We start from the raw sequence: 13,323 nt of genomic DNA on the forward strand, positions 1-13,323 counted from the left end.
GAGGAAACTAAGGTCCACAGAAACCTTTTTTTTTGATGGGGTCTCTCTCTGTTGCCCAAACTAGAGTACAGTGGCACAATCATAGTTCACTGCAGCCTTGAAATCACGGGCCCAAGGGATCCTCCCATCTCAGCCTCCCAAAGTGCTGGGATTATAGGTGTGAGCCACCATGCCTGGCCAAATGCAGATTCTGATTCTGTAGGTCTGGGGTGGAACTGAGAACCTGCATTTCTAACCAGCATCCAGTGTGGCCTGCAAAGGAGTCAGAGCAATCCTCATTCACATTTTCTCCTGGCCTTGGGGAGAGAAGTTAGGCAAGTTCCACAGACAGGCCTGGGACGGAAGGGAGTCAGGGTCTTTTGAAGTTAAAAAGCATGCAAATGGACTAAAATGCAAAAAATCTATGGCTAGAGTGGGGAGGGGGCTGCAGGAAAAATCTGAGATCTCATTATACAGAGAGAGCCTCAGAAACTGAAAATTCACAATCAGTGAGCGGCTCAGCTGCTGTCATCTTGTTTGCTCCTGTCTTTCCCACTGCCTGGAGAGCCCCAGGTTTGGACTGATAATGCAGAAGCCCTGGGCCTCTGGCCACCCCGCCCTCCTGCCTCCTTCTCCTACCAGGGACTAGACCAAAGTCCAGGGCTGACTGTGATTTACAGCCCCATAAACGGCATCCTCAGGGACAGAGCCAGCCATTGTTCACCTCGTTAAACTTTATTTACAGGGCTAACAGGGCTCCTCCACCCCTAAGACTAGCCAGAGCTCCCTGAATATGGAGTCTTCTCACCCCTCAACCCTGGCCAACCCCAGCCAAACCCCAGGGCTTCAGCAGAAGGACCACAGTCTGTTACCAGGGGCTAGAATTCTCCCCCTGCCCTGGGGCTTCTTGGCTGGTTCAGCATGGGCCTCCCCTACTGTCCAGTGCCCTTCAAGCTGCAGGAGGTTAGAGGAAGCAAAGAGAAGCAAACATATGCTGTGTTCTAGCTGTGGCATAGGAAGTGCACTAATTGCTTTCACACATTTCACCCGACATTTAATTCCCATAAGAATTTGGTAAGGTGGGTAAAAGTGAACCCAATTCACAGATGAGGAAACGGAGGTTCAAGGAGTAACTCGCTCAAAGTCACAGAGCCAATATATGATAGGGTTTGGAGCCATCCAGAGTAGGGGAGTCAGTGCCCACCCCCAAACTGAAGGCAGGATTATAGTTGCTGTAGCTCAGCTAGAGATGGAACCTCAAATTACTCCATGTCAGCCTCTCCATGACTCTATGTGAGCCCCTAGAGTGGCCTTTGGAGACAAGGGTCCCCAGAGAAAAGGTGAGCCCCTCAGCCTAGTTGGGCAGGGTCACTCACCAGCCACCCTTTTCCTGCTTCCCTGCTGATCAGGTCGGGCCACTCACCAGCACTGCTGCTTGCTGTGAAGTTCTGCAGATACTGCCCGCTCCGGTACAGGTGCAGCACCTTCTCCAGCTGGGCCAGGGTCTCGTCCACCCCCCAGGTGAGCTCTCCTGCAGAGTACAGTGTGGCTAAGATGAGATGCCCAGAGCTCCCACTCCTCCCTGAAGCCAGCAGCCAGTTGCTCCCTCCTCTGCCTCTGGAGCCTGTACCCCAGTGAACAGAGGGCCAGGGAGGGAGGGTGTGCTACAGAATGCCACCTTAGGAAATGATGGTTTCTGGACCCGTGCTGCCCTGAGTTGTTTTTCTCCCCACTTTTGCTGGGGGAGGGGCAGGTGCATGGAAGCAGATGGGCCCTGGAGAGCTCACCTGTGGCATTGACAATGCCGTCCAGTAGAGGCCGCAGCGAAGGCGGGGCACTGTGAGGCAGGAGGTATGTGAAGAAAAACCTATGACAGAGGACACCAGTGGCTCAGGACAGAGGACACCAGTGGCTCAGGGGCCCAGCCTTTAGAGACAGAGGGGTAGAACGCTAACCTGGCCAGGGAGCTGGAACCCTCAGGCCTAGCAACCAGGCAGAATCCCAGGTGCGCCGTGAAGTCTACTCAGTCTTGGGAGAGGGTTCTGCACACACGCTAAGACCACACCTAACTTCATACTAACTGAAACCAGGGGCCTGCTTTCCAACCCTTCCCAGGGCTTGCCCACCCTCCCAGCCTCACATAATCCCCTGCCTGACTCCTGGTGTCAGAGCAGCCCCATGGTTGGGGCCCAGTGAGGAACTTCCCAGAGCACAAGGGCTCAGGTGGGAAGCAGGGGTCGGGGGTGGGGGTGGGGCGGTGGTGCCAGTTTCACCAGCCCTAGGCTCTGAGTCCAACACTATTTTAAGAAGCCTCCAGCTGCCACCCTCTAACCCAGATTCTCCTTGGAGCTGTCTATTTTTAGCCTCCCCATTAGAAGCCTGAATATTCCGTTCTGGGCAGGGTGGAAGCCTTCCCCTGCTCTACGGCTCCACTGGTCAAGGCTGAGTCTTCTGCCCTAGCTGGGCTCCACGTTGGCTCTCTCCCTGCCATGCCCTCCTGGCCCATTCTCCCTCGATGGAGTTCCTGAGTGGGGGGTGGAGGTCACCTGTAGGCATTATAGAGGTTCCGCTTCTCGTTCATGCCCTCGCACCAGCCCTGGGCTGAGCAGGGCAGGGTGAAGTTCCTGGCTGGGAACTCGAGTATGCAGTCAGCACTGGCGGCACACGGCGTCTCCTCCACACGTGCGTCATCCAGGTCCGTCACCTTCAGCTCCCCATCCACCAGCACAAACTGTCGAGGGCGGAAGTCCAGCAGAGTGACGGAGCCCAGTGGGGAGTGGGCCAGGTGGTGGAGGAGGCGGCCCAGGCTCAGGCAGATCTGAGGGGCAGAAAAAAGACTGCTCACTGCATCGCTCCTGGGTGTGGGTCTGTGGGGCTCAAGGACACCCTCCTTTTGGAATCTGGACTTCGCTTGTGGGGGTTGGCACTTCTCTTCTATAGGCCCCAGTGCTTAACAAAGGCCAAGGTCAGTAGCCTTGGAGAGGAGACCAGTGATTTCCTATTCACTCTCGACTAGCCTGACCCTGCAAATAATATGGAGTGGGTGGGTGGGGAACGGCAGCAGCGAGGGTCTGGGGATACTGCGTCTCTTCCCTGAGGTTGCATCCTGAATGTAGTTTTAGTTCAGTGTATGGAAATAGTGGGAAGGTCAAGATGATACCAAGGTCTTTCCTAGTTCTAGGACCTGGCCCTCCTGCAGCCAGGCTGAGTGTGAGTGTGTGTTCCCCTCTTTAGGGTGCCAGCCCCCACAAGCTGGTGTATACATGTGCATGGGGAGGGGTGAGGAGGGCAAGAGCACAGAGTGTCAGGATCCTCTATGTCTTGCTTCTTTTTTGAACCCTTTGACCGGTGGTTGAGTCAGCCTGTGCGCCTTCCTCCCCTCCCTCTCCCAGGGCGGAGGAGGAGTGGAAGCTGCTCTGGAGGGCTGGCCTTCTAAGGGAGAACCTTCCCAGCAAGGAGCCCAGGGCCCGATCCCTCCTCTGCACTCACTCGGAATCGATCCTCCCAGGAAGTCTGCAGCAGCTGGATCATTTCGACAGGGGCGCCCAGCTCCGTGATAGTGGTCAGGGTGTCTGGGATGTCCTCACTGTCCTGGAAGCAGTAGCCATAGAGCTGGGGAAAGCCGAGGGCAGGTCATTAGGTCACAGGGTGGGGTGGGGACAGGGAAGGGCAGGACTTTCTCTCCCCCAAAGCCATCCCTAGGCCTTTGCTTCAGCTCAGGCCAGAAGAGAATGGCAGCATAGCCTCGGAAGCTTGCCCTCTCTTCCCTGCAGTCAGAGTTCCTATTGACCACATCAGCCCCTCGCCCCTTCTGACTCAGGTGAATGGACAGAGCTGGCCACTGTGAGTTAACCACATGCCAGGCACCACGCTAAATTGCTCTATGTGCATAACTCAATTCTTATAATAACCCTAATGGGTGCAGTAGGTGCCATTATTGTCTCCAACTTCAGGTGAGGAAGCTGACTCAGAGAGGTTAAGTTGCCTGTATAAGGTCACATAGCTGATCAGTGCAGGAGCTAAGAAGTGAATTTATGCCACTCGGATTCCACAACCTGTTTTCCTCTTTTTTCTTTTTCTTTTTCTTTCTTTTTTTTTTTTTTTGAGATAGTCTTACTCTGTGGCCCAGGCTGGAGTGCAGTGGCATGATCTTGACTCACTGCAACCTCTGCCTCCTGGGTTGAAGTGATTCTACTGCCTCAGCCTCCCAAGTAGCTGGGATTATAGGCATTTGCCACCATGCCTGGCTAATTTTTGTATTTTTAGTAGAAACAGGGTTTTACCATGTTGGCCAGGCTGGCCTTGAACTCCTGACCTGCCCGCCTCAGCCTCCCAAAGTGCTGGGATTACAGGCATGAGCCACTATGCTCAGCCACAGCTTGTTTTTTCTAAGAATGCTGTTTGCTAATACACAAGCCAGCAAACGGTTGGCCATTATCCCTCCTCCTCTCCTCCAATCTGTATCTATCCCTCATCATTTCTACCTTCTGGCAGCTTCAGTTTTCTCTACCTGGATCTTAAGGGAGGAAAAGCAAGTTCTCTCAGATTGGTAACAAGTGTTGATAAGAATAAGGCACCTGACAGCACATCCTTGGGTGTGTTTTACATATGAGCGACGTGTCAGTGGGGTTGGTAGTGAGTGATGGTTCCTCTTGGAAGATCAGTTCTATTTCTTTCTTTTTTTTTTTTTTTTGAGATGGAGTATTGCCCAGGCTGGAGTGCAGTGGCACGATCTCAGCTCACTGCAACCTCCACCTCCTGGGTTCAACCTGCCTCAGCCTCCCAAGTAGCTAGGATCACAGGGATGCACCACCACGCACGCCGAGGTGATTTTTGTATTTTTAGTAGAGATGGAGTTTCTCCATGTTGGTCAGGCTGGTCTTGAGCTCCTGACCTCGTGATCCACCCCTCTTGGCCTCCCAAAGTACTGGGATTACAGGCGTGAGCCATCCAGCCTGGTAGAAGGATCAGTTCTTTTGGGGTTATGGTCACAGGGAGCTGTCTGCTGTATATCATCTGGGGAGAAGCTCTGTACTGCCCAGGGACTTCTGGGAAGTACAGCCTGACTGTCACTCCCACCTAAACAGCATCCACAGGCTTCCCCCTGGCTCTTCTGACACACTCCACAGCAGCTAGGGGCTTGTACAGTGCTCAAAACCACCAGCACCCTGTGGGGTAGAAATGCAAAGGCCGAGCTGTCCAGGCCCGATTAGAGGGAGAGGGGAGCTATGTGGTGGAGGGATAGGGATGCTGAGCCCAAGGCCTGGATATCTCTGTGCACTGTCACCCTCATGCCATAACTCACACCCTCCCCAGAGCCACTCCAGGGAGTGCCCCCTCAGTTCCCATCATCCTGTTGGCATGGGGAAAGGCCTCACTCTTGGGCTGTGACTTGGGGGGCTGGGGCAGCTTCAGGCACCCTCTTTTTCTCTCTCCATCCCCTCCCCATCAATCCAGGGAGGCCCCAGACCCTGGTGGGGTGGGGAAAAGGTAAGGGGGACAGCCCTGGGGCCTGGTTCTCATTTTCTTGCCCAGAGTCTGAGCCTTTGTGGGAAACTTCTGAAGGTTATTAAACACCCGGAGGTCGTTAAATGCGCTGTTAACGAGGTATTAATCAACACCCCTCAGGAAAAAATCAAAAGACACCATTAACCCCCCCAGGAAGCGTGAGGCTGAACATTTCAGTCATATCTTTTGTTCAGCTGGGAAAAGAAATATACTCTAGCAGGGTCAGAATCTGGGCCCAGGCAGGCCTGGGGGCCCCAGGATGACAGGGAGAGGTGGGGAGAGGTTGAGGGGAGGGAAGACCCTTGTGCCCTTTGGCCCTAGGGTATAGAGGAGCCAGTCACGTGAGGGAGTGTGTGTGCGCGTGTGTCAGGGGCAGGATGGGGAGGGGTCAAAGAAGATGGATAGAAAGATCTCGCCCAGGCAGTCCCCTTGACAAGAAAAAGCCCTGGGAGGTGCCGCGGGGCCTGCTAGCCTGGGCATTTTCTATTAGAAGCCACAGCACCAACTTTGGGCTGCTCAGAGAGGGAGGGTGTTGGGCTTGCACGACCAGGAACTCTAGAAATGTTCTCTGGCTCCTCCCCAGTTCAGCAAACAGTCAAACGGTTTTGAAATTTTAAATGATTCAGAGGAATTAAAGCTGCATTATTTTGAGTTCCCTGTACACCTGCCCTGAAGGTGTAGGGAGGCAGGGAGATTCCCTTGTCGGCTTCCCTGCCAGCAAAGACGGCTGCTGAGGAAGCCAGAGGGACCCCAGCCTGGCGGTCACAAGACGAATGGGGGAGACCCACCCTCAAAGCAGCCCCTAAACTCACACTTAAAAGGCCCCCTTTTCACTTTTCCTGGGTAGAAAGGACCTGCGACCCTCTCTCCCTTAGCAACCTTTGTCCCCTGGTGCCACTAACTCTCCTTTAGGACTCTGCAATAGAGTCACACAGCCAATCCCAGATAACCCTGGGCTTGGTTTGGTAAGGGAAGGGTGAAAACTATTCTGTTGGAATTTTTTCTTTGGTGCCTTCAGAATTAGGCTGGGGCCCTGACATTTCAGAGGAGGACTATCCTGTGATATATCTGATATATTTCAGAGGAGGACCATCCTGTGGGGCGTTAGCTGAACTCTGGTCAGGAAGTTTGGGTGGGGAGAGTGAGGGAGACGTTTCTTAAGAGGTAGGAAAGCACATCAAACATCAAACCCTTCCGAAGGAGGGGGTCTTGAGTCAAGTAACTAAGACTTTATGTCCTGCTAAGTCACTCAAGACCTCTCCACCCCCTCAGGATCTGGCTGACACCCTAGAGTTTCCAAAAAGTTCCCAAGAGTCCCTGGGAAGCAAAGAGCACAAGGTCCTCCCAGTCAGAATGGCCACGTAACCAGGGGCTCACTCCCTGAAGCTGCAGACACAGTGTGAACTGGGCAGGCTTCACCACACGCCACTGCTGGTTCTGCCGAGCTCCTGAGGCCAGTGCAGGGCCCAGGGCCTGGTCACAAGTGTCTGACCAGGGTCGGGGAATACAAGGTGGGGGGCGGAGTGAGGGGAGACTGGGAGCCAACAGGAGCTTAAATAGCTTTTGGGCCAATCTCTCCTATTCTACGATGTCCACCCATCTCTCCAGGGCTGGGGTACCATCTCACTCCTGAGGAAAGGAGAGAAGGACTCCTGGGTTTCCAGTCATTTCTGCTGGGTGCAGAAAGGTTAGTTTGAGTGGGCTGGGAGGTGGAAGGTGTGTGCAAGATTTATCCTCTGGAGAGGCTGCACACACCCCATGTTCACCAAGAGTGGTCAGGATTCCCCTCTCAGTTTACTTAGACGTGCAAAAGCCACAGTCTGGCTGATCTTAGGATGGAGGGAGACCTGACAGAGAGGACTTAGAGTGTGCTAGGGTGGTGCTGGGGTGGTGAGAGGCTCACTTTAAGTCTAGCTTGGAGGGGACAAGGTGGGGGTTTCACCTCTCTCTCCTGTGTGTCTCCAGTGAACAGGTGAGGCAGAGTCCCGTGGAGTAGGAACCTGGGCATTTGGCCTTCTCAACCTTCCAGCCTCTTGGCTATATACACTCAGACAGTGTGACGTTTAGACCCTCAGGCTGCCAGTCTGTCCACTGAGCTGAGACCTTGAGGCTTCTATAGGAGCTCAAGGACCCCTTTTAAGGCCTGGGGAACCCTCGGTTCACTTCTGGAAAGGGCTGTGCTCCCTTTTTTTAGCCTGCTCCCCAGCCCCCTTCAGTGTCTTCTGGGGGGAGCTGGAGGTGTGTGTGTGGGGGGGCAGGGAGACTCTCTAGGAGTCAAGCCTGACACATGGTCTCTTTCCAGCCCTTCCCAACCCCATTGCTGTCCCGTCTCATTTTCAAAGTCACTGGAAGTTGAGAGAAGTTTCATCAAGAAGGGGGACATTACCACACAGTTGGAATTCTGACTTAAGTGTCTTGGCTTAGGGTCATTTTGGTTGGGGTAATATCCCTGGTGTTCAACATCCCAACTCCAGCCTGGAGGAGAAACTTCTGTCTTAATGGACTGCCCCACACCCTGAGTTTTGGGAGCCTCCGTCCTGGCCTGTCTTGAAGAGATGTGTCAATGCCGAGAAACCCAGGAGTTCTTTGGTAAAGGGATGCCCACCCAGGGGTGAGAAGCAGGGTGGTGCAGTGGGAAGCGCCATGGTTCGGTTTCTGCATCTAGCTTAGCCTGGGCGTACTCACTGGCACTCCAGATCAAGGGGTTCTCTTCCAGCCAGAGTGACAAGGGCTTGGGCACTCCCAGCCAACACCGTCACCCCCGAGTCCCCCACCCTCGTACCTGCAGCACGTTGGGGTGCCGCAGCCGCTCCAGCAGCACCATCTCCTTAAGCAGCTTGTGGGCCGCCAGCCGATAGCAGCCCCTCCGTACCCCGAACTCGCGCACGCAGCTGCCCAGATCGTGGCCGCTGAAGTCCACCGCCTTGAGCGCCACCGCGGCGCCGCCAGGCAGGCGGACCCGGTACACGGCCTTGGTGTAGCCTGAGCCCACGTACTGAGCGCCGGACACATTGCGAAGCGCGGCGCAGCCCAGGCGCTGGCCCGGGCCGGGGGAGCCTGGGCCAGGAGCCGGGGGCCAGCCCGGGGCGCCGTCGGGCAGGGGCCGGGCCCAAGGGGACCGGGGGCGCTGCAGGCCCGGCCCGCCCGGAGCCAGGTCCATCAGGCGCCGCCGCTCCGGCCGGCCCGCCCCGGGCCCGGACCCCCCGCGGGAATAGCGCTGCACCTCCTCGTAGCGCGCCCGGATCTGCCGGGCCAGCTCCCCGCGACCCCCGCGACGGCCCGGGCCCGGGGCCGGCGAAGGCTCAGGGGACTGGCCTGGCCGCGGAGGCTCCGAGCCCGGAGCGAAGAGCACGTTGAGGACGGAGCCCAGCAGGAAGGAGGCGCAGAAACCCGCGGCCACTGCCGCCCGCCGGCGCCGCATCGCTCCCCTCCCCCCGGCCGGCCGGCCCCGCGCGGCTCCCGGGCCCCGGCCCCGGGCAGCTCAGGCTCCCAGGCGGCTCTGCTCTGCGCCCCGCCGGCCCCCTGCCCAGCCCGCGCGCATGGTCCCGGCGGCCCCGACCCCGGCCCCTCGCGGGCGACACATCGGCCTGACACTTGCCTCCCTGCCGCCCTGCCCCCGCAGCTTATAAGGCCCAGAGCCGCCTCCGCCCCCGCCCCTCCGCCTCTGCCTCCGCCTCCGCCTCCCGGCTCCCGGCCGGAGCCCGTCCTCGGCGCCGCCCCCTCCGGCCGCCCGGCCCGGCCTTCCCCGCTGACTGACAGCGGGACCTCCTCCCGCGGCCGTCCGGGCCTGGGAAGCGGCGAGGAGGCGGCTCCGGCCCTGCCCAGCCCGCGGCCCCCAGAGCTCCGGCTGGGGAGCGGGGGAGGGGGCGGCGGCTGCCGGAGGCGAGCGGGGGCTCGGCGCCCAACGCGAAGGCGGATAACGGGTCCGGGGCGGCGGGATAATGGGACCGGGAGGTGGATAACGGAGCCGGCCGGGAAGCGTGGGGGGAAGATAAAGGGGCGAGGCCGGCGGGTAACGGGCTCCGGAGGGGACGAGCAGCTGGGTCCGGGGTGCGGAGATCCCAGTGATCTCAGCGCTCCCTCCTGGGACCGGGGGCCTCGGGGCGGGTTGGGCGCAGGGAAGGCGCCTCTCGGGGGTGGGGCCGGGGGTGGCAGCTTCTGGCTAAGCCCCGGATTCCGGGTTGGGGTGATGGTGAGGGGGAGGCGGGCGCAGCCGGGCCAGCACCTGCGAGCGCGCGTGGGACAGGAGCTCTAAGTGTAGGGGAAGGCTCGTGATCTCGCCAGAGATGCCCTGTTGAATTCCTTTTACCAGGTGTTTCTGATTTTCCTTGCCCCTAATGCCCCAAATGTAGCTGGGGGTCGCTCCTTACCCCCCAGGATGCCTGGGGTCTGACGGGGTCAGCTGCGTATCGGGAGCCATGTGCATGCTAGTAGCTTGCGCAGAGAGTGCGTTTGTGCCCACGGACGGCTGTCTGTGGAGTGTGTGCCTCGGCGTGTCTGAAGGGGCCATTGTGTCCGATGAAGGGACTGTGTACCTTGTGTGTAAGTTGGTGCTGACGCCACCAGAACTTCGGTCCCTCCTCCTCCCTCCCTGATTGCATCATTAGTGCTAATTGAGGGGCTTTCACACGCCAGTGCATTAGCTGTTTGGAGTGAGCTCCCCCCTCCTGGGAGAGATAAGCCGCTGCCCCTCCCCCTCGCAGCTCTCCGCTTCCCCACCGCTCTGAAACTGTCTACCTAGATCCTCTCACCTTCCAGGGCAGCTTCCTGCCTCCCTCTGGGCCAAGTTAATCTCTGTCCTCCTTAAGGTGTCAGAGATTGACTGGGGAATGGTCAGGGAGGAGAAGGGTCCAGAGGCTCCTTTCTGTGGAGGTGGCAGGGGCTGCCCAGGGAGGGGAGATTTTCCCTGAAGAGGTCTGGCGTTCCTGCAGAATGCAGGGTCTCTGTGATAAGAAAGGGACAGGGATTTCTGCCCTGTTTCTTTGAACATGGAAGGACAGAGGAGAGGGCTGAGTCCCTGATCTCCAGCCTATGGTCCTACTGAGGTGGGCCTTCCAGCCCGGACTCCTTGTCCTTTACGGCCTGGGGAGTTGGGTCCCAGTCCGACTTGGAAAGCATGGAAAGGCAGGGTGAAGGAAGCCACGGTTCCTCTGAGAACACTGGGTCTGTTGGAGTCCGGTCTGTACCGATATAGCCGTTCTGCCCTGCACTGGGCCGTGGCTGCAGGCTGCAGGGTGTGGGGGGAAGGCTCTGAGCAGATGCCCTCCCCAGCCTTCACCAGATGTCTTTGGTCTAATTAACTGTGCTGGGAAAACCAACCTGGGTTTGTAAACAGAGCTACTGGCTAAAGTCAACAGGGAACAGCAGCAAACAGCAAACATTCCCCTCATACTCAGTCTCTCGGTCCAATTCAGGCCCCTGGGGAAAAGGGGGAGCTGAGTGGATCAAGAGCCCCCCTCAGACTTCAGGCAAAGCCTGTCTGCCTATGTCACCCCAATACGGCTGCTAGTTCCTTATCAGTTCCATGTCTTCTCTTCTGGGGAGGAATGGGGATTCTGGGAGGAACAGTTGCCATCCCAAGATAAGCTCTGTCCCCCTTCCAGCAATTTCCTGATAGACATCTACCCAGCCAAACATCTCAATCCGTGAGGAAGCTGGTGGGGGGGAATATTCCCTGAAGAACTTTTTTTAGGGCCTGTTCTATCCTTGTGTTTTGGAGAAACTTCTGAGAGTAAAACTTGGCATTGTGCGTCTACAGCTCAGAGTAGGTGAATATAACGTGAACATTGTTAAGTTCGTTACGCATCATGTAGGTATTATAATAACACCTTCTGAAATTAGATAATTATTCCTATGATATCTTTGCCAAGCTTCAGTGTTTCTGTTATGGTTTGAAAGTTCAAGGCACACAGGCCTGAGAAACAGCCACAAATGTGTGTGCAACACACACAGGTCCACAGAGCAGTAGCTCACACACAGGAGCAAAGGCATCTCGGCGGCCTCCCTCTTATACTCATTCTGTCTCCCTCCCTAGCTCTCAGACACGCAGACATATACAAGCTGAGATGGAAATGGGTTTTTGGCTTCTGAAAGAAAGGGACTGAACTTTTTGAACAGATTAGAGTTTCTGAATTGGCAGTTCTTGAGTTCTTAACTATATTTTGCTTGTTTGCTTTTTTTTTTTTTCTTTCTGCCACCCAGGGAGAGGAATCATTTCAAAGAATTGAAATACATGAAATGCTGCTGCAGGCCCCTGATCTGCAGTCTCCCCACCCACTCAAAGACCAAGTGGAGCCCATAGCCTGGGCCTCACGGGCCAGAGTCTGCAGGCCAGTGTCCAGCTCAGAGCCCTCTGCCATCTTCATACAGGAGCCGTCAGCTGGCAGCCCTCCCTGTCTCCCCCAGGGCTTCTGGCAGCCCTCAGACCACAGTGTCTGTTCGAGGTCTAGAAGGCTCAGCCTGTCCAATGTTTTCTTGCTCCCTCTATCTTCCTGCCCTGCCCCTACCCCACCCAAAACACTTATTCGGATATTAATCCTTGGGTAGGGGGCAGATGGCCCAGACTCCAAAATGCTAGATTTCCTTGAAGGTGTCTTTGAAATACTTCTCTCTGCATGTTTCTGTCACATCATCCGAAACTGTCTGAATGTTATTCTATCCTCCCAGCTGCCTTCTTTATTGTCCATCTTTTCCCCTCCAGGCCAAACTCATACACCTCTTTTGGAGTATTACTCTCCTACTCAAAGCCTGGAGGATAAATTGAACTGGCCTTCAGCCTCCATGAGTTGGCCCCGGCACGCCCCCAGGCCTGTGGCTCCTTTCCATTCCTCCACACAAAGTTGACTCCCCAGCCTGGTACCCGCACTAGCTCCTGCTGCAGCCATCATCTGGGCCCATCAGGGCCCTCTCTCCCGGTTTCTCTTCCTGAAATGCCTTCTTCTAGCCTTTCTTTTCTTTTTTTTTTTTCCTCGTTCTGTCACCAGGCTGGTGTGCAGTGGCACAATCTCAGCTCACTGCAACCTCTGCCTCCCAGGTTTAAGTGATTCTCCTGCCTCAGCCTCCTGAGTAGCTGGGACTATAGGCGTGCGCCACCACACCGAGCTAATTTTTGTATTTTTAGTAGAGACGGGATTTCACCATGTTGACCAGGATGATCTTGAACTGACCTCATGATCTGCCCACCTCAACCTCCCAAAGTGCTGGAATTACAAGCATGAGCCACTGTGCCCAGCCATAGCCTTTCCACTTAATTTTTGCTGAGTGGTCCTTCAAGGCCTGCCAGAAAGTAGTGAGGTAGAGATAATGCTTTTGCAACTGGGATCCTGTTGCAGAAGGTCCCTGGGATATTGAGTGTCTATTCTTAGAGTTTTGTGGAGAAAGGAAATGTACAAAATATATTTCTCGGGTCTTGGAAAACTTGATGTAGAGAACTTGGGATTCGGAATCAGGGATTCAATCTCATTAACTGAGTGACCTTGGGCAAGCTAGTTAACCTCTCTATGTATTAGTTTTCTCATTAAGAAAATGGGGGATAATACTAGTATTTTCCATATAAACTTGTTGAGTGGATGAAATGCAAAACCAGAAAGTGCCTGGCATAGGATAAGCCCTCAGAACGTGTAGCCTACTACAAATTGACATAAATTACAAACAAACATCAGTGATAACATCTTAGACAATTTGGTTGGGTGTAACTCTGCCAGGGGGCAGGAATAACTTGAACCCCTTCCTTCCTTCCCTTTCCTTCCTTCCTTCCCCTTCCTTCCTTCCTTCCTTCCTTCCTTCCTTCCTCCCTCACTCCCTCCCTCCCTCACCCACTGCAACTTCCAGTCCTGC

At 55.8% G+C, this 13,323-nt stretch overlaps 1 protein-coding gene across 1 annotated transcript in view; it reads right to left on the reverse strand.

The window, feature by feature from the left end:
- The window catches only part of PKDCC (protein kinase domain containing, cytoplasmic), an 11,132-nt gene extending 2,048 nt beyond the window's left edge, over positions 1-9,084 (reverse strand). Inside the window, exons 1-5 of the mRNA XM_017544880.2 lie at positions 8,270-9,084; positions 3,469-3,591; positions 2,526-2,797; positions 1,767-1,846; positions 1,403-1,510 (exon numbers count right to left, since the gene is read on the reverse strand). Coding sequence (XP_017400369.1) covers positions 1,403-1,510; positions 1,767-1,846; positions 2,526-2,797; positions 3,469-3,591; positions 8,270-8,908 — 1,222 coding nt within the window. The 5' untranslated portion in view covers positions 8,909-9,084. The remainder of the gene's footprint in view (positions 1-1,402; positions 1,511-1,766; positions 1,847-2,525; positions 2,798-3,468; positions 3,592-8,269) is intronic.
- Positions 9,085-13,323: the final 4,239 nt, after the last annotated feature.

The sequence above is a fragment of the Cebus imitator genome, unplaced genomic scaffold, assembly GCF_001604975.1.
Source record: "Cebus imitator isolate Cc_AM_T3 unplaced genomic scaffold, Cebus_imitator-1.0 Scaffold172, whole genome shotgun sequence".
Lineage (NCBI taxonomy): Eukaryota > Metazoa > Chordata > Mammalia > Primates > Cebidae > Cebus > Cebus imitator.